Below are 27711 nucleotides of genomic sequence, written 5' to 3'. Positions count from 1 at the left end.
GCCATTCTTCAAGTTATAGGTCAATACTTTACAGTGTAATTATTTCTCTAATGTATGCTTTTGACATTAGCATAGCGGTATTGTCATAAAAAATGTTTGAATCTATCTTATGTAACACCGAAACAGCTGAAGGGAATTTCAACACTGTCTTTAAGGAGACACATACAGATACAGGAATAATTTGACTGTTTGTCTTTGCAGAACATGAATGTGAATCAAAGCATCTCATTTATGCCGATAGATATTGTTCACACTCAGGTTAAGCCAGGTAATTCACTACTAACAGATCTAATGTCATGGCAGCTATACATTTTAAACCTGCAGCAGGAACAAGCCGTGAGCACAACATTGACATATCATTACCTCCTAAGTTCATATGGTGGATATTATGATCAGGGGTGGAAGTAGCTAATTACAGCTACTCAAATTACTGTAATTAAGTTATTTTTTGGGGGGTACACATACTTTTCTTTTTTACCTTTCATTTGCATTATTGTAGCCAATGAGACTATCTGATCACAAACACGGGCCAATGATAACCCTGACATACAGACAAAGAAGACAAAACTCTGCAGCCTGGTGACCACGACCACTGAGCAGAACAGCGCAGGAGATAGGAGTAATTTAGACTGAAGATTTGGACGAAAAGCAACCCCTTTGATTAAATGCCTGCTATTGATAATGCATTAAACATCACCACTGATTATTATCAATCATTTCACTCATGTTTGTGTCCACATGATGAATCTTAGTCCAATATTCACTCTTTTTGCTCCACAGTGTTCACTAGCTAGTCTAGTCAAGTCAGTTTTTAGAGTTTTTTTTTTTCCTGAAAACAGCTGCCAGCTGCATCCAAAAACAAGAGTGGTGAGAGTGAGCCAGAACAGCAATAAAGCTGTGGTTTGTACAGTTAATTGAACACTGAGCTCCTCTCATGTTGTCATTTGATACAGTGTTATTATAAAAACATCAATTACAGCCACTTTAATATTTATACCCTATCCAGCTAAGATTCAAAGTTAAGTCCTGATCTTGGAAACACCAGTGAAGAAAACAATCTCACAAAATATGGTAGCTATTCTTGCTATTATTTTCAATGGCAGTTTGCTTAATTGTCACAGAATTGTAGATATTTTTTTTTCCAGAACATTTTTTGTCAAGATTATCTTAAAATCTAAGAAAGGAGATCAAGTGATGTGACTGAGCTCTGAACAGCTGCTAAATTTTCTCAACTGCTGTGCCCAAGATCAGGAATTGAATTTGAACCAGAGCTTTGAAGATGGTCCTTTTCAAGGTATATTTCTATGGCAACCACACAAAGTCCATCTACTGAGGAAAATTTGAATCAAAAGCGCCTGAATTACTAAATGCATTTTGTTTTCTGAACTAAGTTACTGACGTGTGGTATTGCAGCTTTGTCACTCCAAACATTCTTGTGTTGGTGCATTCAAGGACACAACAATTTATGCTTCATGACTCCTTTAATGGGCTGTAGCGTTCAAGTGTTCAGAAAACAAATAATATTTCAATTATTTACAAACTACTATTAGCATTTGATAAACAATTTTATTTTTTTGAAATCGTTGACTTTCATGGTTTTCATGGTCTTTAAAAATACAAATTATCATGAACAACAACAAACTAGTAACTGATCATTACTGAAAGTTTTCAAATGATCAATAGTTTACAGTGCTGATTCTTTCTCATCATTCAAGTTAAGTAATAATAATAATCACATTAATACCTAAATTGTGTCATTCATGAAGATAACAATCAAGGTATCACAGTGTTGAACAGAATTTATATGATGAAATTGACTTATTATGAACCAGTCCTGTGATTCATTCAATCAATCACACAAACATTTTGATTTATAAAACATGAACTAACTGGTTGTTCAGGATTTATTTACTGTTGACAAAAAGGTAATATAAAATGTGACATTGTCCATTTAAACATGAATTTACACAACTTCTGCCACAGATGTCTTTTGAAAACAGACATTTAAGAAAATATAAATTTTGAATGATCCTTCCAGCATTTACACAGATCCCAATGATATATGATGTAAAAAAGGATACAAAAGCATATAAACATTAACTGGCAAAGTTGAGAAATGTCTACAAAAACTATAATTAAACAAGCTTAATATTGAGACTACAGTAAAAAAATACTGTTAGAAAAATAGCATTATCTGATTCTGACTATAACAGCCAATAGGTCTGCATGTGTTTCTCTTTTCATTGTACAGTTGGTGCTTACTTCATCACAATACAACTTAAAATGACATTAACCTTTAACACCAAACACAATCTTGTCAGTGCTGAATTATTCCCTCCCTGTGTCGGCAGAACATGCACATATTTACAGTAGCTGAGCTCAGCGTAGGTCAGAAGTGTAGGGACAACTACAGTGCACAGGACCGCATACTGCTGGATTCTTCATCTCAACATTGACAATTTGAATTTTTAAGCTATTTTATTTCACAGTGATCTAAAAGTGACTCGAGTGTTCAATCTGTATGGCTTATTTGGCAATAGTTTATCAGTGTTACTTAACTACAAATAGTTAACAACCTGGTTACAACTAAAAAGCAGAACAAACAAACAAACAAAAAACACTTATATTCTAATAACACTTTTTCCTTAGATGAATTACAATATAAAATATCAGATATGAGTTTGAATTTGGTCCTGGATGTTCATTAATGAGCTTTGACAAAGACAGCCCAGTCACCAGGATATTACTGTATGTTGGCTGTTGCAGCAGGGGGTGGAGGATAAGGTGGTTTGAGAACAATGAGATGGTTTGAGCATCTAAAGGATGTCACCTCTGGCTCTGGGAAACTTTAAGTACCACTATTTTCTGAAATTTAAAGAAATACAGTTCATCAGAAAGAAAATCAATAGATCAGTTGATGAATTAAGGACATGATGGCACATGATAACCGTGAAACCAAGGAAAAACAAATGTTTACTGTACAGTTAGTGGATCTCTGAGTTTAGATTTTCATTAGCTCTTCATATTTGATGATATTTCTGTTGAGTCAGCGACCAAACTTTGTAGTGCTGAAGGAACTACAATCATGATACATTTTAAGGCATTCCTTATGGACATTGGGACTGCCACAAGGTGTCAGAAGCGTTTGGGAAGCACTGCTTTAAAGGGAAGTTGAGAGTAAGACCGCTGGATTGAGGGAAAGCTTTTCCTGATGCCTCACGCTGTTTAGTAACTAGGACACCATGCTGTCAGGAGACGAGGTCAGGTCGTATACTTCAAGAGTTTTCTTCTCTGATTTGTTCAAAGTAATGTCGTTAGCTGGAGTACACAAGATGGCGATCCTCTGACAAAGAAGAATATAGGTTTTAATAAAAAAACAACAACAAAACATAGCTTTTTTTAGACATGTTGACCTATACATACAAAGAGCTCACCTGTCGTAGTGTACCGGGGGTGACGCTTACATTGTATAGCAAAAAGAGAGGAACAAGGAGTGTAGAGGAGAGAGTGAACCACCACCCGAGAACATAACCCCACCATGGATACTCAATTGTGTTGTTGAACTTCAGAGGAGTGTATTTGACCAAGGAGAAAACAAACGTTCCCTGAAAAAAGTCACAGAGGAAGCTGTTCAAATCTTTAGAAGTAAACTGATGTCCTAAATGACCCAAAATCAATCAAGCAGTTTACAATGATGTTATCATAAACTCACCATGCATACGACTGGAGTGACGTACTTCAAACAAAGCTTAATCAGAGGTAAAGGCTTGTATCCAATCATGTCCTCTATGTTTGCATAAAACCGGTCTGCACCTGTGAGTAGATGGAAAAGCTGTGATGAGGGAATTTACCATCACAGTAAAAAGAAAACATGGACATCCCTCTTATTTATTAACTCACCGTAAATCCATCCAATACACACAGACTGCAGAAGGGCAAAGAGAAGTAGAGTCATCCCACTGCAGGCGTAGTAGTCAAACAACTGGAAAATGTACAGTCCACCCTGTGTGTGAAACGGGACCTCAGTCAGCTGTTGTCATTATCTTTTACCACAAGAGGAAAAAAACGTTTGTTGTGAAATAAGTGACATGACATTAAAATCTGAACGTACTTCTGTAACCATCGAAAGGCCAATGAGGAAACAAATAATGCTGATGCCAAGCAGGAGAAATTTACGTCGATGGCCGACGTGGAAGAAGGAAGGATTCATGTCACAAATGGATGTTGCGATAGCCTCCAGTCCTACAAACTGAAACACAAACCTCCAAGTTACACAGTAACTCCACACATGCTGCATACATACATTCAGACTTTTATAGATCAGCATTTTATTATTTTATTTAATGTTAATTCACTGAGCTCTAAAGAAGAGCCAGCTAACCTGACTGTCCAGTCCCAGTAGGATGATCATAATGAAAAAGAATACCGCCCAGATCTGAGGAAAAGGCATCATTGCGACTGCTCGAGGGTAAGCAATGAACGCCAAGCCAGGACCTGCGGTGAGAACGAGATGGTCAAAAGAAAAGATGGACCCCTGGGTGTTTTACTACAATATATATATATATATATATATATATATATATATATATACAATTATTACTCTATGTAGTTTCAGTGAAATATTATATATATGTATATATATATATATATATATATATATATATATATATATATATATATACACTATTTCACTGAAACTACATAGAGTAATAATTGTTCATTATTTTTTGGATTTATTCTTTGATTGATATCATTTGCTTTAGTCTCACCTGACTCTGCCACTTTTGATATGTGCATGTTCTGCTCATGTGCCATGAATCCAAGTGCAGAGAAGATTGCAAAGCCAGCTACAAAACTGGTCCCACTGTTCAGTAGGCACAAGTACACACAGTCCCTACAAACAAAAAAGACAAAAATACATTTAATTAGTTAGTTAGTTTGTATTCAAATCATAAAATGTTCACATTTTTCTTTTAGTAGATGTGACTCATAAACTTGCCTGACAAGAGTCTTTTTGGCCTGATGCCTGAATCACTATATCTTTGGAGGAAACAAATACCTGATGTTATCCCTTTGTATAAACTACTCTGAAATATCTTGCCCAATATGGGTATAGACCATATTAGCAGGGCAGTCATTATCCCCTGACATCATGCTCAAGGTGGAAAGCTCAAATATTGTACTGCTGTGTGCCAGATTGCAAGTCCAATAAATGTAGGGAATCTGACAAATCATTTTTTTCACTGCGTCCTGATTGATCAGCAACTAAAAAAGGAAATCTGGAGGGACTTTAGGCCATATTTTAAGGTAAAACAACAGCAAACGTTAGCATTCAACCACTTCCAAGCGAACATCGCTGTTTGATAGTGTCGGACAGAAGGATTGGAAAGGTGTAAATGAATTTGATAACACCAATGCACATCTTAGACACATTTTAAGCCTGGACGTGAAATGCCCTGGATGTAATTAAACTACAATGTTAGCTTGGAAGTGGTTAAACGCAAACGTTAGCTAACGAGTTATTAAATATGTTGTTTTACTTTGAAATATGACCCAGTGTCTGTCCAGATTTTCGCTATCCATCATCTTTTTAGTTGCTGATCAAGCCAGAAAGCGGTGAAATGATAACTATTTGTCAGACTCATTACATTTATATGAAGTGCAACCTGGAACATAGCAGCATAACATTATCCTGGCAGTCGAGCAGCTACATTCTAATATGAGGCTCTCAGATGTATTGTAACTTCATTATGTATCATATGTAATGAAAATATTATTCATCTTTTTGTATAATTCTTGTGTTTTCACTGGCAGACTGAAGCTGCTAACATTGTAGGGAAAGTGTTCGTTCTTTATGTGTGTTTTGTGTGTATCCTATCAACAGTATCCAAACTTTTAAAAAAGCAAACATAATAGATATTATATCAGACTTACTTATAACAGTCATTGTTGTATTTATTATAACTGCCAAGTGCAATTAGACACCCAATGCAAATAGCATAGGAATAAAAGATTTGTGTGCCAGCGTCCATCCACACCTGCAAGACAAATAAAGACATGTGATCACTTGCATATGGAAGTCCTTTACCTTGTGTTGAAACTCTGTCGGGCATCGCTACAGAACCACCTCATGGATATTTGCTGATGTTTTACATAGCTATTGACTTCAGGGACATCATTTAAAACCATCTGTAAGCAGAGAAATCTGCTCATACCTGTGGGTCAGTGAGGCGGGATGGATCTGGGTAGAGGTAAAACTTGATCCCATCTATGGCCCCAGGTAACGTGAGTCCACGAACAAGCAGCACCACCAGCATCACATATGGAAATGTGGCAGTAAAGTAAACAACCTGTGGAAGAGCCATGGTGGGGTTGATTTGTGGAAAAATTGTGGACATTGATAGCTGTGTTACAAGAATGGATGTTGTGTGATCACAGTCCTACAAAGCTGCACAACTGATGTTTGAAACAGCTTTTTTTAAAGTTGCAATTTGTAAGAATTTTAGTCTGAAAAATTCAAATATTAAATTAAATTATCAAAAGAATGTGAAGAAATAACAGTTTTTTATGTTAACCAGCTCATAATACCACTTTCTACCTCAAAAGGGGATAATTTGATAGTATAGCTGAGGCCTCAGAGGTGGACTTCACAGCCAACCAAGCTAACAAGCTAACAGCAGCTACATTTAGCAGCAGTTAGTAGCAAAATTTGACTTCGGCCAACTCTTATGTATTGCACGTTTAACTTTGGCATCTTCACATTCTTAGTTTAGCATGTTAGCATGGTAATATTTGCTAATTAGCACAATTATATATACATATTTTATGTGTATGTGTATATATTTGTTTTTAGCATACTACTAGATACCATGTGTGTATTATCTGCTGAAATGATTCATCTTGGTCATATCTGTATATGTGAAAGGTGAATAGAGTGGATTTTTTAGAATTTTATTTTTGCCTCAGCCATGGAGGTTATGTCTTGACCCTTGTTCGTTTGTTTGTTGGTTGATTTGTCAGCAGGATTACACACACACACACAAAAAAAATATATATATATGGTTAAACTGTTATGGGTGGTTTAAAATCTAGAGTGATACAGGGCCATAGAGGATGATGCTGGTTTGGGCTTGAGTAAATTAAAAGGGGACTGTTGGGCCGTGGCAGAGGTATGCGCTCTACTGAGTGCCACTCTAGTTCTATTACTCTATTTTTGTCTTGTTACATTTTATCTATGACTGAGACACTTCTAATTCCCCCTGTGAGGGATCAATAGTCTTGTCTTGTCTAGCTAAGGTAGATGGGAATGTAGGTAGCATTGCATTTATTTGGTCATCAACCAAAGAATTGGACACAATTAAAATTTGGCAAGGCAACAATTTAAAGGATCAACAAGTGATCCCACTTTCTCTTCAGTGTGCACCAGTTTCTACAGAAATACAGCCAAGAGTTGCTGAGATGTTTAACTGAAACCACAAATGTGATCACCAAAGTTATTAGGATTTATCCTCTGGCTTCCACCAATTATCTGCAGATCAGACTGATAATGCCGTTCCTGGAGCCATGCATTATGTTTGTGCAATTGTAAAAATGAGCTCTCGTGCCGTGGCCTCACTTTAACATTAACTTCCAGTGATTATTCATTTCCTCTTGAACCTTGAACTTTGTGCAAAGACATCTTGTTGTATACCTGTCGAACAAGATGTTACGTAAGTTGTTGTGATAGAGGCAATGAGGAGAATGTTGTCCGCCAATGTGTTAACCTTTAACAGTTTAGGAGTTGTTTGATACTTTACACACAACATAAAACATGATCCTACCTTTCCGGTAGACTTTACTCCTTTCCAGACACAGAAGTAACAGATGATCCAGGACAACAGAAGACACAGAGCCAACTCCCATCGCACGCTGCCCATCTCGTGGATACTTCCTGTGATATTTAAAACTCGTATCCTGCAAAGAACATTCTCAGGTATAATTCACAAATGGCACTCTCAGAGCTTACTGTCGTATTTGATTTTTTTTACTCATACTTACTCCCAAAACTCTCTCACAGGTGATGTTGCGTTTGCAGGTACAGTCCAGTTCGAATCACCTCTTCGATCAAACTCCACACAGGTCTCTGTTGCAAAGGTCACAGGCATTAAGGGTGCATACACACATTATCAAATTCCTCCTTTTTTATTCTTGCCTGTAAAATTATCCTTACCTTATTTCCCCTTGGGGATTAATAAAGTTATCTGTCTATCTATCTATCTATCTATCTATCTATCTATCTATCTATCTATCTATCTATCTATCTATAAAATGTGCTAGTATTTAATTTAATGTATTCATTTTTGACATTTTCTTATATCTATGAATATGTCTATTAATGTAATTACACTAGCTTGTGGCATATGATGGAGGACAGTTTCTCTGTGACCTTAAGTCTCAGTAGAAGACGTCAAATATGTTATTGATCTTTTTTGGGGAAAAAAAGTGTCTATTCATATTCTGTATGTCACAAGATGTGTCTGGAAAGATTTTTTAAGTATGTTACATAACAAGCCAGGCAGAGCAAACCTATCACCTCAAGACTTAAATGTTTCCAGCAGCTGGACTTTGCATTCCAGATCCAAAACCAGACTTGAAAATGAGCCAAAAAACTTGTTTCCACATGTGTTTACTCAGACAGATCACATACTGGAACCTACCCGTGTTCCAGCTGTTTCTGCAACTCGCCCAGGGAAGTTCAGTTCGGAAAGAGAAGAACAGATACATGAAAGCCCAGGCCAATATGATGATGTAATAGATGCTGGAGTATAAAACGACCACCTGACTGCCGTACCCCATCCCTGAAATAAACAAACAAAAAGTCTTTAAATCACAAGCTGAATACATTGAAATAAGCAACAAATACTTCTGGATTAAATTCTTGTCAGAATCTGTGTTCAGCTTGTGATTAACTTGTGTTACTTTGAGCCAAACACTAGTTTAATTAAAGGTGCTATATGCAACTTTACTCGCCAAGCAGTAAAAACAGCTAACGGTGGCTAACTATTGTTTTGCCTCTACTACTGTCCTTTGTTGCTAAAAGTTGGTTTATTCCCCCAGAGGGGGGGGGGGTGCTACTTCTTCATCCACTCACGTTGTACTGATGGCAGACTAGACAGTACAGCAACTCATCATCACCTCTTGAGGTGCAAAGTGGTATTACGAGACACAACAGGCAGTGGCTAGCTGGTTAGCGCGCTATCTTCAGCACACATCTCTGTAACACAAGACTGACATACTTGACATGAGGTCAAAACTGTATATCTTCTAACTGTTGATAATTTTAGTACATTTTTAACTGAAATGCTTACATATAGCTCCTTTAATTATACATATATAGAAAACATGTGGAGCAGATTAAAAAAATAATAATGAAAAAGTAAATTATTGCAGTAAATACAGTGATAAAATATACAAGAACAAACAATCTTTAAAGTGGCTACATTACCTCACATTAAGATACTATATGAACAAATAAAGTGGTAGAAATAAAACGAATCAAACAATAACAATATATTATAACAAAATACTACAATAATTTGAAAATCTTTATGAAAAAGGACATATACTGTTATTAAATAATATATTTCTATATACTTTTTCAGTATATAGACATATATTATACAGGCAGCTAGGTGAAGAAAACTGTTTCTACTGTTGTTAATTTACAATAGAAATGTGTGCTTGAAGCCACGTGAACATGAGAAGGACACTACAGTAAATCATCCGGTCACATGTGATTGCTCACTGGAGGTAACATTTAACCACTGTGCGTCATGTCAGCCTGAGGAAATCAAGGTACCCTATGTACTAGATGGTATGTTACCAAAACCATCTGGAAAGGCGCCACTGAAAACTGGCAAAGTGGACGGCAATTTTAAAAAGTACTTGGCAGGTGATTGGACACACCATCTGTTGATCATGGGCTACTTTTAACCAATCACATCATCGCACCGCTTGAAGCCTGGCAAGATGAATTTGCGTGTTCGCGTGATCTCGCAAATCCATCTGCCTAAATGTCAAAAGACAGAATATCTGTTTTTAAATGAGCACACAAACTCAGAAAGACATCCTTATTTAGAAAAACTTCTATTTTTGTGACAATATATTACAGTATCAATGCTCTCATTACATAATTCATATACAGATTTGTGTACATACAAATGTTGTCACAGGTCTTGATGTGTGTGTCTGCTGTTTTGTCCTACATTCACCCCAGCAACTGTAGAAACATGTGATGTGAAGGATTTGAGGTTGTAATTGAAAAAAATGTTTTTACCAAGTTTAGGACTCATTTTTACAGTTTTCCAATAAGCCCTGATTTTTTGACCATGTCGGACATATACCGATACTCACATGTTGTGTGTCTTTGAGATTTAATTTATCTGCGTTTTCTCAACAGACAACATGTTTTATTTCTGTCTGCAAACATTACTGAACAAAACCTTCATAACATCAGAAAACTCAAATAAAATAATGAAGCTCCATTGAATCAATATAAGATTACTAGGACTTTAGTGACATAATACCATTTTGTAAATTATTGGATCACAATTTTGTAATAATTTAATGTCACACGTCTTAACCACGACATTCTTAATGTTTAATTACACAGATTTATTTGATTTCACATGGACAGTTATTTCAGATCCTTACCTTCAAAAAGGGGACAAACTTTTTTCCAGCAGGTTATACTCCCCTGTTTGGTGTACTGGCCGAGGGATGTCTCCATGAGAAACACGGGGATGCCGCAGGTAAAGAGGAAGAGCACGTATGGGATGAAAAACACACCTTGGGAAAACAGAAAAAAAACACCAGATGAGTTGTCAAATGCTATCCAACGTCCAATCTCAAATTATACTAGATATATATAGTTAGATCATTTTTCAACCATCAGTTTAGTAGTCTGGGTGTGTTTCATTTGACACTTGTGTTGTTGTGTTGTGTCTGGATATGCTTGTGTTTCTGCATTTGAAGTGTTTCTTTACGACACCTATGAAATTGGTTTCTCAGTTTGTATTTAGCTACTCGCAGTGTTTGTTTCCAAATGCAGCGTATGTGCTATCACAGCTGTAGAAATGTTTTCTTCGTTGCTCGTGTTTTGTCTGTTTGCTCGTGGTTTCTTATGTTGCACACAGCTGGGTGTGGCAGATGTTGGGTACCTCAAATGAAGGTAATATTTACATAGTAGTTCTGAATTGAGATTTTTGCTGATAACACATAGACAAACATTGTTATGATAGAAATTCTTGCTGTTGCAGCTCTCAATCTATTCTCATTGCCATCAAGTTTGAGGTTTTTCAAACATTCTGCATGTTTACTCATGAAGACAGAGGCTACTTATCACTTTCATTGAATGAAACTCACCTCCTCCATTTTTGTAGCACAGGTAAGGGAACCTCCACACATTTCCCAGGCCTATGATTTGTCCTGCGACAGCCAAGAGGAACTCCATTTTGCTCGACCACTGTCCTCTGGCCTTGGTACTGGGTGCAGGATGAGTCGTGGCATCATTCAACGTGAACTTGACATCTGGTCCGAAAGGCTTGTCCATCGCACTGTAACAAGAAAAGGGTAGGGTAGGATTTCTGATCAGTGTAGATTCATTCAGAGGTGAATACTGCAGTCCTGTGTTTCCAAAAAACATGTTTTTGATTGGGTATTAATTATAATTATTGATGTTGTTTGTGGATTTTATTTTTCAGTAGCAAATAGTGGCTCAATAACACAATATTTCCCTCTTCAGTAACAAGTAAACAGTTTAACAACATAATCACTCACCACAGCAGGAATATTTACATGATTTAATCTGTATATTAATGTTCAAAACCTGCACAATGCCAGCAGTCTTGCTGTATTAGGTCAACAGAGGGTCAGTGCTGCTTGGCATGAGGATAATTCCCCCATCAATGTTGCTTTTGTGCTGCTGCCTTGAATGAGATGTGGGAGTGAAGCAAATAGACTGGAAAATTTGTTGTTAAATATACGTCCTGAGATGCTCAAAACAACTTTCCTAAAGTGCTTTAGTGATCTTTTGGTAGATACACTGAGAGGACAAAGCAGAGGCCTGCAATTATGTGTTAAATACGTGTGGTATTTAAGAAGCACAAGTATGAGAACAAAAATAACATGAAGGGAAAAAGTACACTGTGCTCAAAGCTTATAATAAAGGTGACATGCAGCAGACAGTAAGTGTAGAGGGAGTCCATATACAAAGTTTACAGGACACGAAAAGGCTGCGTCAAATGGAAAAACTTCACAAGAGGTCAAAAATGTGTTTCTAACCCAAACATTCATGCTTTACACCTGTTTCAGGCACAGACTGAAGGGCATATTACCACTGGCGGTAAAGCTGGTCTGTCACATGTTGGAAGTCTGCCATTACTTCAGTGTTTTTAACTTTTTTTGGCAGTTGCTTAAGCAAGTCACATAAATGGAAGTCCTATTTGCCTTATCCTATAAATTCTCTGTGGGCACAGAGTATTTCCTGGTACACAGGGACTTTCATAGAGACAAATTATCTTCAGGAACGAGGTCTGCCTAGTGACCCCAAAAAGCTTGGTGTGGACGGGGCACACGAGGTGAGCGCTCCAATATACTTATGTTCTTCAGAGAATTTAAAGACATCAGTATGCTGCTTCCAAAGTGCATGTCAGATGGTTAACCAGCATTTTCACACAATTACTTAGAGGGCTACAACTAATGATTTCTACAACTGCCAAGGAGATTATGTTTCGCCCGTGTCCATTTGTTGGTTTGTCAGCAGGATCACACAAAAACTCCAGATCCAGATAAATGGACGCACTCTATCGAATGGCATTCTAGTTGTCATTATAGCGCAATCGGCTGGTTATTTTCCTGAATAATCAATTAAAGGTGTAGTTTTGTGAATCAGAAGAGAATGACTGAATAAACTGAATAATCAAACTGACCTTGAAGGACAACACAATTTCATACTGTTTTACTTTGTTTATATTTGGCCGACCCTGCCACCTTTCTAGCTTCAAACAGTGTTCTGAGACCTTATTTTCCTCTGAGTACAGCTTGTTTATTCAGTAATGAAAACAATAAATATTTCTGAGTTTGTATTATTACCTCATTAATATTGTAAATATAAATTTCTGAATTAGAATTTCTTCTCCAAAACTACACAGTGCCCCTTTAAAATAAAATTAATATAAAATATTGAAGACATTGATAGTTTAATATCATAAATGACAAAGAAAAGCAACAAATCCAACATTTAAGAAACTGGAACCAGCAAATGTTTGATGTATTTGCTTGAAAAATTACTTAAACGAAAAGTTTTTAACAAAAAGTGGCAACTTATTTTCTTTTGATTGACCTCTTCATTAATCGACTAATCATTGCAGCTCTAATCTTTGCTGTCACTTTTTGTATGAACAAGGAGCACAACGGGATTATGGAGATTAAAAAAAGAACAATTGTCTGAAAGTGTGCCCCATATTTGAACGATAATCACGTCTTTTCCTCTCTATGATGGCAAGCTTTTCACCCCACTTTTTACAGTTTGAACGTTGTGAAAACATGTCGGCTGGAAGACACTTTGTAGTTTGCTTTGATCATATCCCGACATCAACTGTGTAGTGTTTCTGCGTCTCTGTCTTTCTGATAGTCCACTGTCATAGTGAGGCGAGAGGTGGACCAGTGCCCGTAGAGTTGAAGGGGTTCAGTGTCGTCCTCAAAGACATTTCAGTGGGATTTTCCTCGACTACTGCTATCAAGGGTGGTGTCGCTCCTACTGCTCACTCGAGAAATTCCTCCCCTTGGTGTAAGGTTCAAGCCAGGGAATCAACTGAGCCACAGCTCATGGCCTTACTGTCTTGTTTTTCATCTCCTGAGTTCATATCCTATAAATGGTGTCATTGTTGTCCTGGTAGACACCACACTCCATGGGGACACAGCTGCTCAACATAGGAAGAGCACATTCACTCACAATGGGTCTTATTCATTAATCTGTGTGGAAAATGTTTTATTTTGTCCACAAATAACAAAATATAAACAGGTGACCACATTAACAATAAATAATTGTTTTACACCAGATTTAATTTGTTTTTTCACACATGATTACAACTAAACCCTCAGTCCTCGTTAAACCGGACATGTTGTGAAAGAGCACATTCCTGTTTACACAAACAGTCTACTGGAGTAATTGTAAGGACGCACAAATCTAAGCAGCATTAACTGATTAAATTGAAGTGCTGCAAAAATTTGACTTACCTAAACTTTACCCTACTTATAAATCCAGCTTTACAAACTTTATTTTGGGTTATCATAATATGATTATAGAGCCTTAATATCCGCTCCTTAAACGGGAGCTTTGCAAATTTTCAACCTGTGTTGTATCGCTACACTGCTGGTAGCTCAAACAAATGAACTGTGACAAACCTCTCTATTTTGCCTGCACCCAGCACCCCGCCACTCTTTTGCAGACATTAATCAAATGATGCAAAACGTATCATCTGGAGGACTTAAGGGCTGTTGTATCAACTACAGATCGTTGTTCTTCATTTTTGTACGCCTGCATCCCCGTACATAAAGAGTATAGTCGGATGGAGAGAGTGAGTCTAAACTAGGCAGAGCTGGTAGAAACCGAGGTTCTGTTCCTACTCTGCCTACTTCTCAAAACATTTTAGTGTACTGTTCGGCTGCAGTACCGGAAGCGGCCACAATATTGTTCCTCTGTTTTGAAAACAAATGCCAAAAAAACCTCAATATGTAAAACTGGGAACTGCCAATCAAATATAAACCGAGGTTCCTCTAAATTTTCTATTTCTCATCTAAAACGCTTTCATAGACATATTTTAGTTACTATTGTAACAATATTATTTGTTACTAACTGGCTGTTTTACTGTTTCCTGTTTCAAAACTGTATCCGAGCTGGAACCGCAGTCGCAGTTCGGTACTCATCAGTGGAAGTTTTCATTGGTCTGAGAAGGCACGGTGCATTCTAGCTGTTGTAGATTTTCTAGCTTTTGATCAAAAGCGAACACCACAGGCCTTTTTCCCTGTTTTCTCTGGTCATGTAGCACGAATTTCAAAAATATTTGCATCTTTCTACTAGGAGTCGATGGCAATTATCGGCCCTAGGCGATTGTCGATCAGATATTAAGCATTTTTCTGATTATTGATATCAGTGATTGATAGTCAGATTGCCGAAAAAATAAACTAATTTAAAAATGTACTACTTTGGCTGCGATGCAACATCCTCTTGCACAATGTCCTGCACACAACACTATCAGATTGGTAACACATCAAAAGTAATAGCCTATAAACACTGATTGATCAGAACTGCAAAGTCACTAATAACTAAATCAAATAAATGTAGTGGAGAGGAAGTATAAAGTAGCAGAAAAACAAAGTACTCGTGTAATGTTCTTGAGTAAATTGTACTTAAGTTCATTCCATCACTGGTTGTTTGAAATTTGACACAAAGAGTTTAATTTTTACTACAAATGAATATCAGTTTTCAGTCTCCCTAGTAATCGATATCAGCCCTGAAAAAATCATATTGGTCGACCCCTACAGGGACCAGTTTTATGCAGGGGCTGTCTGTCCAGGGGTTTGGGACGTCCACCAAGAGTCTGCAGCTCTGTGAGGCAGCTATGTTTTGAGCTAAATACTAACATCAGCATGGTTCACAGTGACAATGCTAACATGCTGATGTTTAGCAGATATTATGATGTTTACCATGTACACCACCGTGATTTACCATGTTAGCATAGTATTTCTAACATGTGTAACAAGGTCCGGCTTTGCTGATGGGAATGTCATTACTAAAATTGTTATGATAATTAAAAATTTTGACAACAGTCAGCAGGATTTCTGCTGGGAAACGGAAATTTCTGTACAGCATTTCATAGCAAATCAACAGTTTTCATGCTACTCTGTCTGGACCACAGCGCTGGACTGACTGATGCTGCCATCCCTACGCTCTACAGTGGCTGACAAGTAGTGTACTATTGATGAGCACCAGACAGACAACCCCAGTATTCTGTTTGGAGCAGATATGGTAAAATTAGTCACAGTGCAAAGAAAAAAAGTGCTTTACTATACCTCTCAGGTAAGTGCCATCTGAACAGATCATTAAAGCTCCTTTAGGAGAATTTGTGATGTGTGATATAAATAAATCTGACTCATCACAAACCTTGAAGAGCCTGATGGAAAGTGCGTCAAGAACTTATGGTGGTTAATCAAAAATAACTCTCAATGTGACCAAACCTTGTGAAACAGGCAGTGTTAGGCAAAGTTTCCGGTTTCTTTTTTTGGCTGTCACTGAGATTAACAGTTTAATGTATGTATCTATATAACCTAAATCTATATATAGGCCTACATAATATTCATGAACTCAATTCTGTTGTTCTGCTGTGTATTAACAGCTGCTTTGCTTTTAGGATTAAGATGCTGACAAACTTTTTTTAAATATAAATATATATATGCATGCAGTTTGTATTTTCTCAACACAACCACAGCAAGAAATTGATTTATTAACATTAATCAAACGTTGTCAAACAAGTGTTTTCTGAGGTTTTACCATTATGCAGCCTGTCCAAATATTTGCACAGGAGAACTGTATTGTTTGAAACAGTGTGAGCTTGCAGCAGTAATGATCACAGAGCAGCCTGAGGTGTTCACTAAACAAGGGAAATAGCTGCTCTCTCTGCAGCAGAGCCGGTAACCTTTGGCCTACATATTAGAGCTCCAAGCGCCAAGCAGAAGTTCAACCACAAAAGCCCAGCTGTCACTGCACTGCGAGGATACCCTTTATTTCCTGTTGGTGAAATGACACCACAAGAGTGTAAACTAATAATTCGCACAAAGGACAAAAGATAAAAACAGAAAACAAACCCGGCATGTGACCTGAAGGTAAAGAGATTGGTACCTGAGAAAAGATCGCGTCACGTCAGTAGACTTATGCTTCCATGTATCGCTTGTTGGCGGGATTCATCTGGTGCCTTTAAGGGGCAAATTAAAGTCTAGTCTTCCCCTGGACAAGTGCTCTTATCGGCTCTGACCATGAGTGAGCCCATGAGGGGAGGCTTGAGAGAGCGATGTGTGACAATGGGGGCGAGAGAAAGAGCAGGAGGGAGAGAGAGAGTGAGAGGCAGCCGGGGGGCGGGCCGGGATGAGTGTTTCTGAATGAGCAACTCAAGGCGGAGACTGTTGAACGCACCACATGGCTGCTCAGTACAGAGGGGGGGAGTTTACAGTAGCGGTAACAGCAGCAGTGTACTGTACGGCTCTGTGGGTGGTGATGAAGGCTTACACACATACGTATCTGAACAGGATAATGCAGGCTATGTTATTTATGTTGATACCTATGTCTTTTGTTTTGTACAGGGAGTAAGGAATACATGTAACTTGATTACGTAATAAGTATACTTAAAAAGTTAACTGTCAGGGCTGTTTCTAGCTTTTTGGGGGCCCTGTGCCAAAAGTTTTTTGAGGGCCCCTATTTTGTGAAACTATAGTCCAAACCCTCCAAGGCCGTGCTTCTTATACGTTTTATGCCGTGCACTGCCTCTACGTTTTATAACAGTAGTATAGTACTTTTAACATCTGTTTTGTTCATCTCAAATTTAAGTCGGACATTTCCGGTTGACCCCTGCAAATGAAACCTAGCTGACAGAAAATGACAATAAATGGGAGAAGTTGGTAATTCCCTACATCAAGAAATCCCTGAGAACCTACAGAAGAACATTTGTTAAAGAATGCAAAAATAGCGACTTAAAATACAAAATATATCTTTCCCCTCTAAGAAAACAGTACATAAAATAATTTGGGTCATCACTACAGTACACTGTGTTGGGGCCTCTGGGGGCTTCAGGGGCCACATTTAGCAAGAAACAGGCCTGGTAACTGTATTCCGGTAAAGTTACAGAAAAAACATGTAGGCTACTTAGATTACAGATACATTCAGTAAAAAAGGGGGATTACTAACGATTACAATTTTAAAATAAAGAATGATAAACTAGTCTGTAAACATGAAAGAGTCTCACACATTATCACTCTGGTCTTGAGTCAAACTGAATGCACAATACTTGTTATTAAGAGTAAATAAAAGTTATCTTATTGATATTTGGTTTCTATGGTATGTATTTGCATATGTTTGATATTAAGGTAATCCAAATGTAACAGTAAGTAATCAAGTTACATGACTTTGATATTGTGATACTTGGATTACGTGACTGACTACATTTTCTAACTAGGTAATAAGTAACTGTGTCAGAATACATTTTTAAAGTAACCCTTCAAACCCTGTTCTTGTTTTGTTACCTTGTAATTGAAGGATGATAAATAAAGCTTTGGAAAAAAATATCTGAACAAGTTTGATAATCTACAGAGGATGAAAGCATTGTTTTCTGGCCTCCTCTTTCTAGTGCAATATCTCAATAATGAATTTAAAGGTGCAATATGTAAGAATTGGCCACATGTAGAATTAATATTCAAAAGAGTGAGGAGGCTAACTTCTGCTAACTGCAGCTGCTGTTATCTAGTTAACTCAGTTAGCCATTCATCGAGCGATCTGGACTGGGAGCACAGGGCACCAGGGCAGTGTTGGTGTTTACACTGCTAGCACAGAAGCCTGGGACCAAGACAGAATGAAGCTAACTAGCATGCTAACTTCAGTAGATATAGACATCAATCATTACTTCTACTTTATTTCCTCACAGTCAGTTGAGAATTTTTCACTTTTGAATGTGTTCAACTAAACTTCTTACACATTGCACCTTTGAAGATGTGTCCAGTTCTTTGCAAAGTTAATGAGATTTTTCTTTTGCTAACTTTAAATCAACTGAAACAGGAGCAGTTAAGGTCTTGGGGGTTTCATTTTTTTAAAGGGGTGCACGATATTGGACTTTTGCAGGTGTCTGATATGCTGATATTCTCCAACTCATTTTGGCAAATGCTGATGCCGACTCTGATATATGCATAATGTTAACATATCACCAGAGCTGTCTTGAAAGATAAAAATGACAATTTGGCATTTCAGGGGGCGTTTGATGATGGAGCTACATATTTCTTGATGAACAAGAGTTTATACTGTTCTGCAGATAACTTCTGTGGAGGATTTATGGCTACAGTACAGATCACCACATTTGGGGGATTTTTTTGGACACACTGCGTCCACCAAGAATTGGTCAGCCACCAAGAATTGGTTCCAGCATGTAACTCCCCCTCATAAAACACAAATCTGGTTTGCATCTGGTTATGTTTTGGTCAAACATACTCTTTGGGGATTTTTATGAGGCAAGAAATTAATCACTTTATTTTATTGTGAGGTCAATTTATCAAAATAAAAGAGGCTTGGAAGGAAATGAAGGTGCACAACCCAGCACACAGGCCAGACAAAGTTCCTCTCCTCTTCTTGTTTGACCCACTTTTCCATGGGATGACATAATACACAAAAAAAGTTTTTCAAGGGTCTGGGAAAATTTTAAAGGTCCCCTATTATACTGTTTTTCATCAATTTCACACAGCTGTCAGAGGTCCAACAACACTGTATTCTAAATGTGTTGCCCCATACCCATCCGTGGTCCTGAATTTCAGCTGTCTAAAAGTCGCTCAAGTGAGCTCTACTGAGAGCAGCTGTTTCTGTGCCTGCACCTTTAATGCTAATGAGCTCCGTCTGTCAGCGCGTGCCTTGCCTGCTACACGCCCCTCTCAGGGAGAGGATACCGCTGATGCTAGCGGTAGCATGCGCTAATGTTTACGGTACGTTTCCAGACTTTTTCCTGTGACAACCAAGCTCCCTCGTAATATTATTAACATTAAACTCGCTTCAAATGCCGTTGCATAGCGGACCTAAGCGGAGCTAACTAGTTAGCCAATTTCAAGCTGACTTCTCCATACTCGTAGGCAACTGTAAATATTATCAAAACGTGGCGACACTTACCTGTGGCTCGGGTGCAATTACTGGGTCCCGTATGGTTGGGACTGATCCTTTTACGAGGGTCAGTGTCGAGGCAAAGCCAGCTTTGTACTGACCCTCGTTACTGAAGCAGTCCAATGTGAAGTGGTTAGCACACACAAACAAACTTACAGGAACCGTAGCCGGCACGTTGTCGTTAAAAATGAAATGCAACCACTGTCTCTTCTGTTCTTCTGTAGCTGGGACAGAGTATAGGCACTTATGTTGATGTTTAACGTGTCTAGCTCTGAGCGACGACATTGTGAAACACTGCTAGCTTACCGCTCGACACACCGAACTTCACCTCGGGGATGAACGCCCCCTCTCGGGTATCTCCGGGGAGAGGGGGGAGTGTTTTCGCGCAGAGGAGCCCGGCCTATGCAAATCACTCCTGTCGTTACGTAACGACAGGCGCTGAATCTGAACAGCCTGTAGGAGCCCCGTTTTACCAGTGGGTGGGCTGCAGAGACGATGCAGGACTCGTTTGCTTTCCTCATTCTGGGAGTTGGTAGGCTCAGGGTGGACCAGTTATATATGTAGAGACCAGAGAAAACGTGTTTTTCATAATATGGGACTCAATAGTTTAAAAAAAAAATCACAGTTTTTGAGTAAACATAGTTGTTGCTGTTCTTCTGGTGGGGGTTGGTGGAGGGTAGAGCCATGGATTTCTGTCTGCAGCAGCAGTATTTTTTTCTACCACTGTGAATTACCAAAGGCTTATAAAAATGTTCAAATCCTACACACAAGATTGTGAAGTGTTGAGTGGTGCACCTTAACAAAATAAATAAAAATAAATAAAAAATAGGCCTGCGTTGACTGCACACCAGTCTGAACAGCTGACAGCTGGGGAACTGAAGAGTTGGCACGGTCTTCGTTGTTTATGATTTTCTCTGGTTAGCTGAGGACAGAGCAAGTTATTAATAATTGAGACTTGCTGTTTTCCTTTGCTTTTATTTGCCCAAAATGTTGGAGCAAGTGATCCCGATTTCATGATAATTCATAGAGGAACATCAGATCATCTAATATGAGACTGAGTCATTAACAACGATGCTGCAAGCAACTGACAATGTGAGCCACAAAATATGGAGTGTCATGTTATAAAACCACAGTACTAGAAATGACAAAGTGAGTGACTGAAGATACAGTTTGACTCCAGCTATACACAATTATAATAAACCTGAAAGATTTGAGGAGAAGAAAACGGAAAGGTATTAGAGTCACTTAGGCTAATACTAGAGAGGGTAAACATTTCCTCACAGCGACAAAATAATCTTTCCTGACACAGCTGGTGACCCAAGATGATCCTGTCTCTCCCTCCCTCTGCGTCAGTCTCTGTCCCACACAGGCACCCTGAGGTCCAACATCCACAGTCCCCCACCATGGTATTTTGCTATTTTCAACACAGTTGATTTCACAAATGTATGTGGTTTGTGAAGACGACGCAATCTCTCTCAAAGTCTGGTGCTCTGATAAGTGCATTCAGTTTAACATAATGTTTTTGCTTACTTATTTTATTTTCTGAGAGCATTGGTATACTGTAGTAATAGCTTTATTGGTAGTAGAAACAAGTTGTGAACAGAATATTTATATATCGTCACATTATAAGCTGATTTGACAAACTAGCTAGACCTTCCCTGTCTCTCTCGGTTGCCTGTATAAACTTGTGGATGATTTGTTTAAGTATTTAACGCTGCAGGACTGTGAATTTCTTTGTGAAGGACTATTAGGCTATACTGTGCTTCTCAGAGGAGAGAGTCTACTGATGAGTTTAATTCTCTGAAATTGAGTCATTGAACATCAATGCTGCGTTCGATTGCAAGTCAGAAGTTGGTATTTCCGAGTCGGCATTCACAACTTCCAATCTAAATGCAACAAAGGGATGTTTGTATGGAAAGTCTGTGAACTTCACATGCAACGACAGCATAAAATGAACAGAGTGGAGGGGAAGATGACAGCAACAAATAGTAAACAAATAGTTTGTTTCACAAAATAAACACTATATGAAGTGAAAAATGATGAAAAGGTAAAAAGTAATTGCTCACTATGTGCACCATTGTTCTTGTGTGTTTATGTTGGTAAAGTCACGCTTGGTGGATCTTGCCTGAGTTTCCGACTCGAGATTCCGACTTGGATGACTGCTCCATTGCACTTCTGAGGTACTTTTACTTTACTTTAGTATTTTCAATTTTCTGCTGCTTTATACTTCACCTCCACAGCATTTGGAGGCAAATATTGTACTTTATACTCCAGTACATTTATTTGATAACTTTAGTTACTAGTTACTTAATTTGATCAACAATCAGATAAAAAAAAAAAGAAAGAAAATGAGTCTGATAATCAGAAAATGCTGAATATTGGATCCAATAATTGTCCAGGCCAATTATCGGTCGACCCACACAGTCTATACATACATGGAAATATATGTAAAAACTGATTTTACTTGTACTTTTGATACTTACGTACATATTCTATAGATAGATATATTTGATATTGGATACTTTACAGTACAATTTGTATGGACCTTCACTCAAAGTAATCTCAGTCTTCATCCGTGGATGGAGTTTGCCCAGTTGTCATTGTGTGTTCTTGAACTTCCATGCTCAATCGTTCAACTTGACTTGGCACTACTGTATTTATTATGTTCATACTGATAAAGCAAATTTGAGTACGAGTTTAAAAATAGCCTTGCACAGTTGTTCATTCATGCAGTATTTGAGACATAAACTTAAGTATGTAAGTTAGCTTTTTTATTGAATTTAATGAAATAAATCACAAGTGTAAGCTGTTACTTACTGATAGATAAAGGAATCATATCTTATACTCACCAGCTGTCATCACCTAGAGCAAGGTCATATCCCTGTGGATGTTTGGGTTTTTTTTCAGTGTTCTTCATCTCAAAATACTCTTCTGTAGTTCAGTGCTGATGTCTGTATGTTGATGTCTCTCTGGCAGAGGAGCTTGCAACAAGTGTGTAGGGTGTTGTAGGTACAAGATGTTGGACAAAATATTCTACTGGTGGTTAATGAATTATCTTCGGCAACATCTTCTGATGTGAGGCTGCTCGGGGGTACTGGAGTTCAAAGAAACACAGCTGTCTCCTGATTTAACAAGAGAAGTCTGACTTCTTTCCAAACTATGTCACATTTGTAATCTTTAACTTCAGACTTGTAGGGTGTTATTTTTATTATAAGCTTTGGGGTTGTTACAGTTCAACTACAAACCTAACAGTGAGGGATAATGTAGCCCCAAAATCTGAACAACTGAAGTCTGTTATCAGGGTATTTATTTTTACCTCAAAACCTCAAAAAGTTAAACTTTAAAATCAATGTTGTAAATAAAAAAAAGAACTGTATGTACATATTTGGGGCGACTGTAGCTCAGGAGAGGTTCGAATCCCGGCTCCCCCCAGCTACATGTTGAAGTGTCCTTGAGCAAGATACTGTACCCCAAATTGCTCCTGATGAGCAGTTGGCGCCTTGCATGGCATGGTATGAATGTGTGTGTGTGTGTGAATGGGTGAATGTGGCAAGTATTGTAAAGTGCTTTGAGCTGTCAGAAGACTGGAAAAGCGCTATAGAAATGCAAGACCATTTACTACATATTAACCTGTACATATTGTAACTAACTCAGCTGGCCTAGATACTGTTTCATTGTTATTCCACTCTTCAGCCCAATTCCTCAAAACTCTAATAGCAAAACTGAAACAGTTAACATTTAACCATTTTGCCAAAACTCCACACACTGTATCTCTTATATAATATACAAACTGGTGTGATGAATTTAAAACAATACCACAAAAGTACTTCTGGCTCACTGTATTTTAGATATCATTGCCTGGATGTCACAGTACTTTTTAAACTCAACAAGAAAAGAAACAGGAGCACTTATCATTGATTCAAAGGCTGAGAGAGAGAAACTGGACTCATAAATGCACTAGGACTCAACCCAAGCCAAGAAGCAAAAAATCTAGTAGTGGTTTTTGACACATTTCTCTCTCTGACTAACAAAGCGAGACTGATGCACACATTAACAAGCGCGCTAGACCACTGTGAGGCTGTCCTTTCTGGTCTACCAACGGATATAATGAATCAGCTGCAGTTAAGTCAAAAATCTGCTCTACGAGTGCCAGAAGGAGAGCACACATCACGCCTGTTTTAAAGTCTTTACACTGGTTTCCTCTTAGGTTTTGTATTGATTTTAAAGACACTACATTGCCTTGCACCAGACTACAGCTCACAAATCCTTTTGGTCTCTGAGCCAAGGAGACCCCTCAGACCCTTAGGCTCTGCTCTTTTAGCTGTTCAACTAAGCAGAACTAAAAAACATTTGGTGACGCTTTCAGCTTTTACGCTCCGAGCTACCGGAGGATCTGAGAGAAACTGGAAATATTGACACTTTTAAATGTTAACTAAAGATTTATCTATTCAGTCTTTATGTAGCGCCCTTTTTTAACACCTTTTTTTTGATAAATGATAAATGACGACAACAGGTGTGAATAAAAGAAGGACACTATGTAAAAGGTAAAACACATGATATTTGTGTGTATGTTTGTGACTGGACAAGATGAGGGTCAGTTTGAGAGAAAAGCTACTTTGCAGATCATTGTCACCCTCTAGTGTCTACAGACATGCAGTATTTGTTTGGAAATGCAGCTGGGAGTGGAGGGAATGATCACTCAGCTGCAGTATTCTGTAGCCGTTAACATTTTAATGTCTTTAACCATGCTTCACAGTATCATTTGGTACCATCATATAGAATATTTTCTATCAAACCTAGAAAGGCCACATGACACTTAGAGTTTGGTCAGATTGCTTTGAAATGTAGTCAGTTAATTAACAACTTCATCCATTGAAAGAAATAGATTTTAAAAATAACAAACAAAACATCAATTTAAAGTTTTCCTAAAACCACCTCCATTATAGCAGGGTCAACACTGCCTGACAGCTGAACATGTGACTGTCAGATACTGTTCCCGCTGTGTTCAATATGAAAGGAAGCTCACGTCTGTCAAATCTATACTGCTCTCTAAAGTCATCGCAACGGGTAACTCCTGGGATTTTCCGTCAGCTATGCCTAAATTTGTCCATTAAAGCACATATGAAAGTGCAACTTTTTCTTCCCTCTCTTCTTCTTGGTGGTCTTAACTGTTGAAAAGGAAAGCAAATTCTTCTTTGTTGTGTTCAGCTCCCCTAAAAAATATATTTTTCTGTTTCAATCTCAAAACATATTTCAGTTTTGAAAAGGAAAACTCAAAAACAGCGAACAGTACATGGATTTATTTTGTATCTTTTGTCTCTATCAGCGGTGTGTTCCCAATTTGCTTTCAAAGGTTGTCATGGTGATGCTAAGTGCTATGTGTGCTCATTGCTCAGAGAGTGGGAACAGCCTAAACTCTCATGCTCCTACTTCTACCTCAAAGGCAGTCATTTCTATCTCCTCATTTTCTGTCACACACTCACACAAAAGTAAAATTTTGAGATGGTCTGAAAAAAAGGGCATGCGATTTAAAATTGTGATTGTGTAATAAGTGTGAAATATATTGAAAAGTTGAATTGACGTGAGAAGGTCCCAATTGTTTTAGATGTGTGAATGGGTGAGAGAAGGTTTAGTTTTTTGCTCTCACTCTTCCTCTCTGTTCTCCATCCTGCTCCACCCCCAACAAACAAACAAGGTCATCTGATGCCTCTTTTATACTCTGAGAGGTGATGAAGTGTTTTACCAGTTGAGTTTGAACAGGCGAGAAGTGGATGAAACCATTTGGTAATTAGAGTGTGGCATTTTGAAGGCAGGTTTTTTTTCTCCAGATGAACAAAGTGTACTAAAAGATGAGATTTGTGTTTGGGATTTAAAAAAAATTGTGGCTTATTTTCTATTTGACTGAAAACAAACCCAAACACAGGCAAGCAACAGAATTGACAACAGGCAGATGCAAATCCATAAGATCCATAAAAACCATAAATCCAGAAGAAGTACAAACCAGATTCTCGGGGAGAGCTTCTGGTTCGGGGGCAGGGCAGGGGCAGAAAACATGAGATGCCACCAGGAACAAAACAGTTTACCTGACAGAGAGAGAGGGAAGCGGACCTTAATTCAACGGAGACTAATCAGAGACAGGTGAAACTAACTAATCACAAGGGAGAGAAAACAAGAGATAGACAGGAAGTAACATGAGGATGAACCTTACAAAATAAAACTGCAAACATTAACTAAACCAAAAACCCAAACAATGGCATGTAAAGGGTTTTCTAATTGACTTGCATTGTAACTAAGCTTCAAAGGAAGTTGAATTCTTTGGAATGTTTTAATGTGATTTGGATGTTGAAAAGGGTGATACCCAAAAATGAATTAAAGATGTAAAACATTTGAATTGAGTTTATAGCTTCCAGCAATACCACCAATAACAAAGGAACACAATCTCTGAGGAAATTGTGGAGTGAATTATGGATGTTGAGCACTGATGCTAAATGAAATTGCTGTCTTTAAAAGTTGAATACTATCAGTGGTGTATGAAAGGAAAGGAACATTTTACTGTGATTTGAGAATCTGATTCTAAACTGAGTAGCTGGCTTTAATTTACACGGGAAAGCCGGTGAAGGATAATGAAGAATTGGATAAAAGGGGGAAAGGGTCTAGTTATGAATAGGATTTAAAAGATGAATAAATGTTTGTGGCGTTTCTAGCTGAGAGTATTAATGAGAAGATTAAAGTTAGAGGAGTATGAACAGCTGGAATAGTTGGATAGGAATGAAGAATGCAAAACAGTGAAAGCTGGTAGAAGAGATGCTTTGCTTCACTAACGACTGGGAGCTAAACTGAATTGCTGTAGTGTGTCTGTATTATGGTGGTAAAATAAAGAAAAAATCTAGTACTAAATTAATTTATCCTCTATTATTTAAAATGAGGAAAAGTTTCAGTAAAATGTTAAAAACATTTCACGGAAAGTGTGAACATGTGTTGTGAATGCAGCACACACCCATGACTCCTTCTTGGCTTGAACTCTCATGGGAACAATGAGAACAAGAAAGGTGAGAAATCTAATCCTCATGACTAGATGCTTTCGTAGGGATGTGTTCACTTAAGGAGTTACTCCACCAATTAGAAAAAAGTAATATAAAGCTTTTGTGGCTCCAGAGGAAGCTGCATGTAATCTAATAAATTTCCTCCAGTGATGTCACTCAGTGGCTATGTTGCATTGTGGGTAATGTGGGTGCCAGCTAGGTTTTGGTCTCATTATGGACAGCTTAAAAGCAAAAATGAAAAATGATACAACAGAACCAAATACATCACCATTTTTTATTCCATGCACTCTTCTTTCTTTTCAAAACCTGGCGCCTACATTACCCACAATGCAACTAAGTCACTGAGTGACATCACTGGAGGAAATGTGTCAAATTACATGCAGCTTCCTCTGGAGCCACAAAAGACAAGGTACACGATAAACCTATTTATTATTTTTACAACACTGAGGGTTAAAAAAATGAAACTACGTTTGAGTCCTTTTGTGCTACATTTACAGGAAAAAAACAATCTGTTTTATAAAATGGAGTGTTGATGATGAGTTAAGGAGTCTCACGGCCTGAGGAATGAAGCTGCTCTGTAGTCTGGTGGAACGGCAGCAGATGCGCCTGTATCTTTCTCCAGATGGCAGCAGAGTGAACAGACTGTGGCTGGGGTGGGTGTCATCTTTTGGGCTCTGTGCAGACATCTCACTTTACAGATGTCACTGATGCTCTATAGATGGG

At 38.0% G+C, this 27711-nt stretch overlaps 1 protein-coding gene across 1 annotated transcript; it reads right to left on the bottom strand.

Moving 5' to 3' along the window:
• Nucleotides 1–1890: 1890 nt before the first annotated feature.
• Nucleotides 1891–17111, bottom strand: LOC311255377 (sodium- and chloride-dependent GABA transporter 2-like). Its single transcript, XM_084349799.1, has 15 exons — nucleotides 16940–17111; nucleotides 11404–11594; nucleotides 10693–10827; nucleotides 8697–8837; nucleotides 8038–8122; nucleotides 7821–7953; nucleotides 6216–6350; nucleotides 5935–6038; nucleotides 4770–4894; nucleotides 4382–4494; nucleotides 4112–4249; nucleotides 3901–4003; nucleotides 3713–3813; nucleotides 3435–3605; nucleotides 1891–3343 (listed from the first exon to the last, which is right to left on the bottom strand). The coding sequence occupies exons 2-15, from the start codon at nucleotides 11588–11590 to the stop codon at nucleotides 3233–3235; spliced, it is 1782 nt and encodes a 593-aa protein (XP_084205925.1). The 5' UTR covers nucleotides 11591–11594; nucleotides 16940–17111; the 3' UTR covers nucleotides 1891–3232.
• Between the last annotated feature and the right edge of the window lie 10600 nt (nucleotides 17112–27711).

This window comes from Pagrus pagrus (genome assembly GCF_965226575.1).
Source record: "Pagrus pagrus genome assembly, chromosome: 3".
Taxonomy (NCBI): Eukaryota; Metazoa; Chordata; class Actinopteri; order Spariformes; family Sparidae; genus Pagrus; species Pagrus pagrus.
This window is presented reverse-complemented; position numbering and strand designations above follow the sequence as displayed.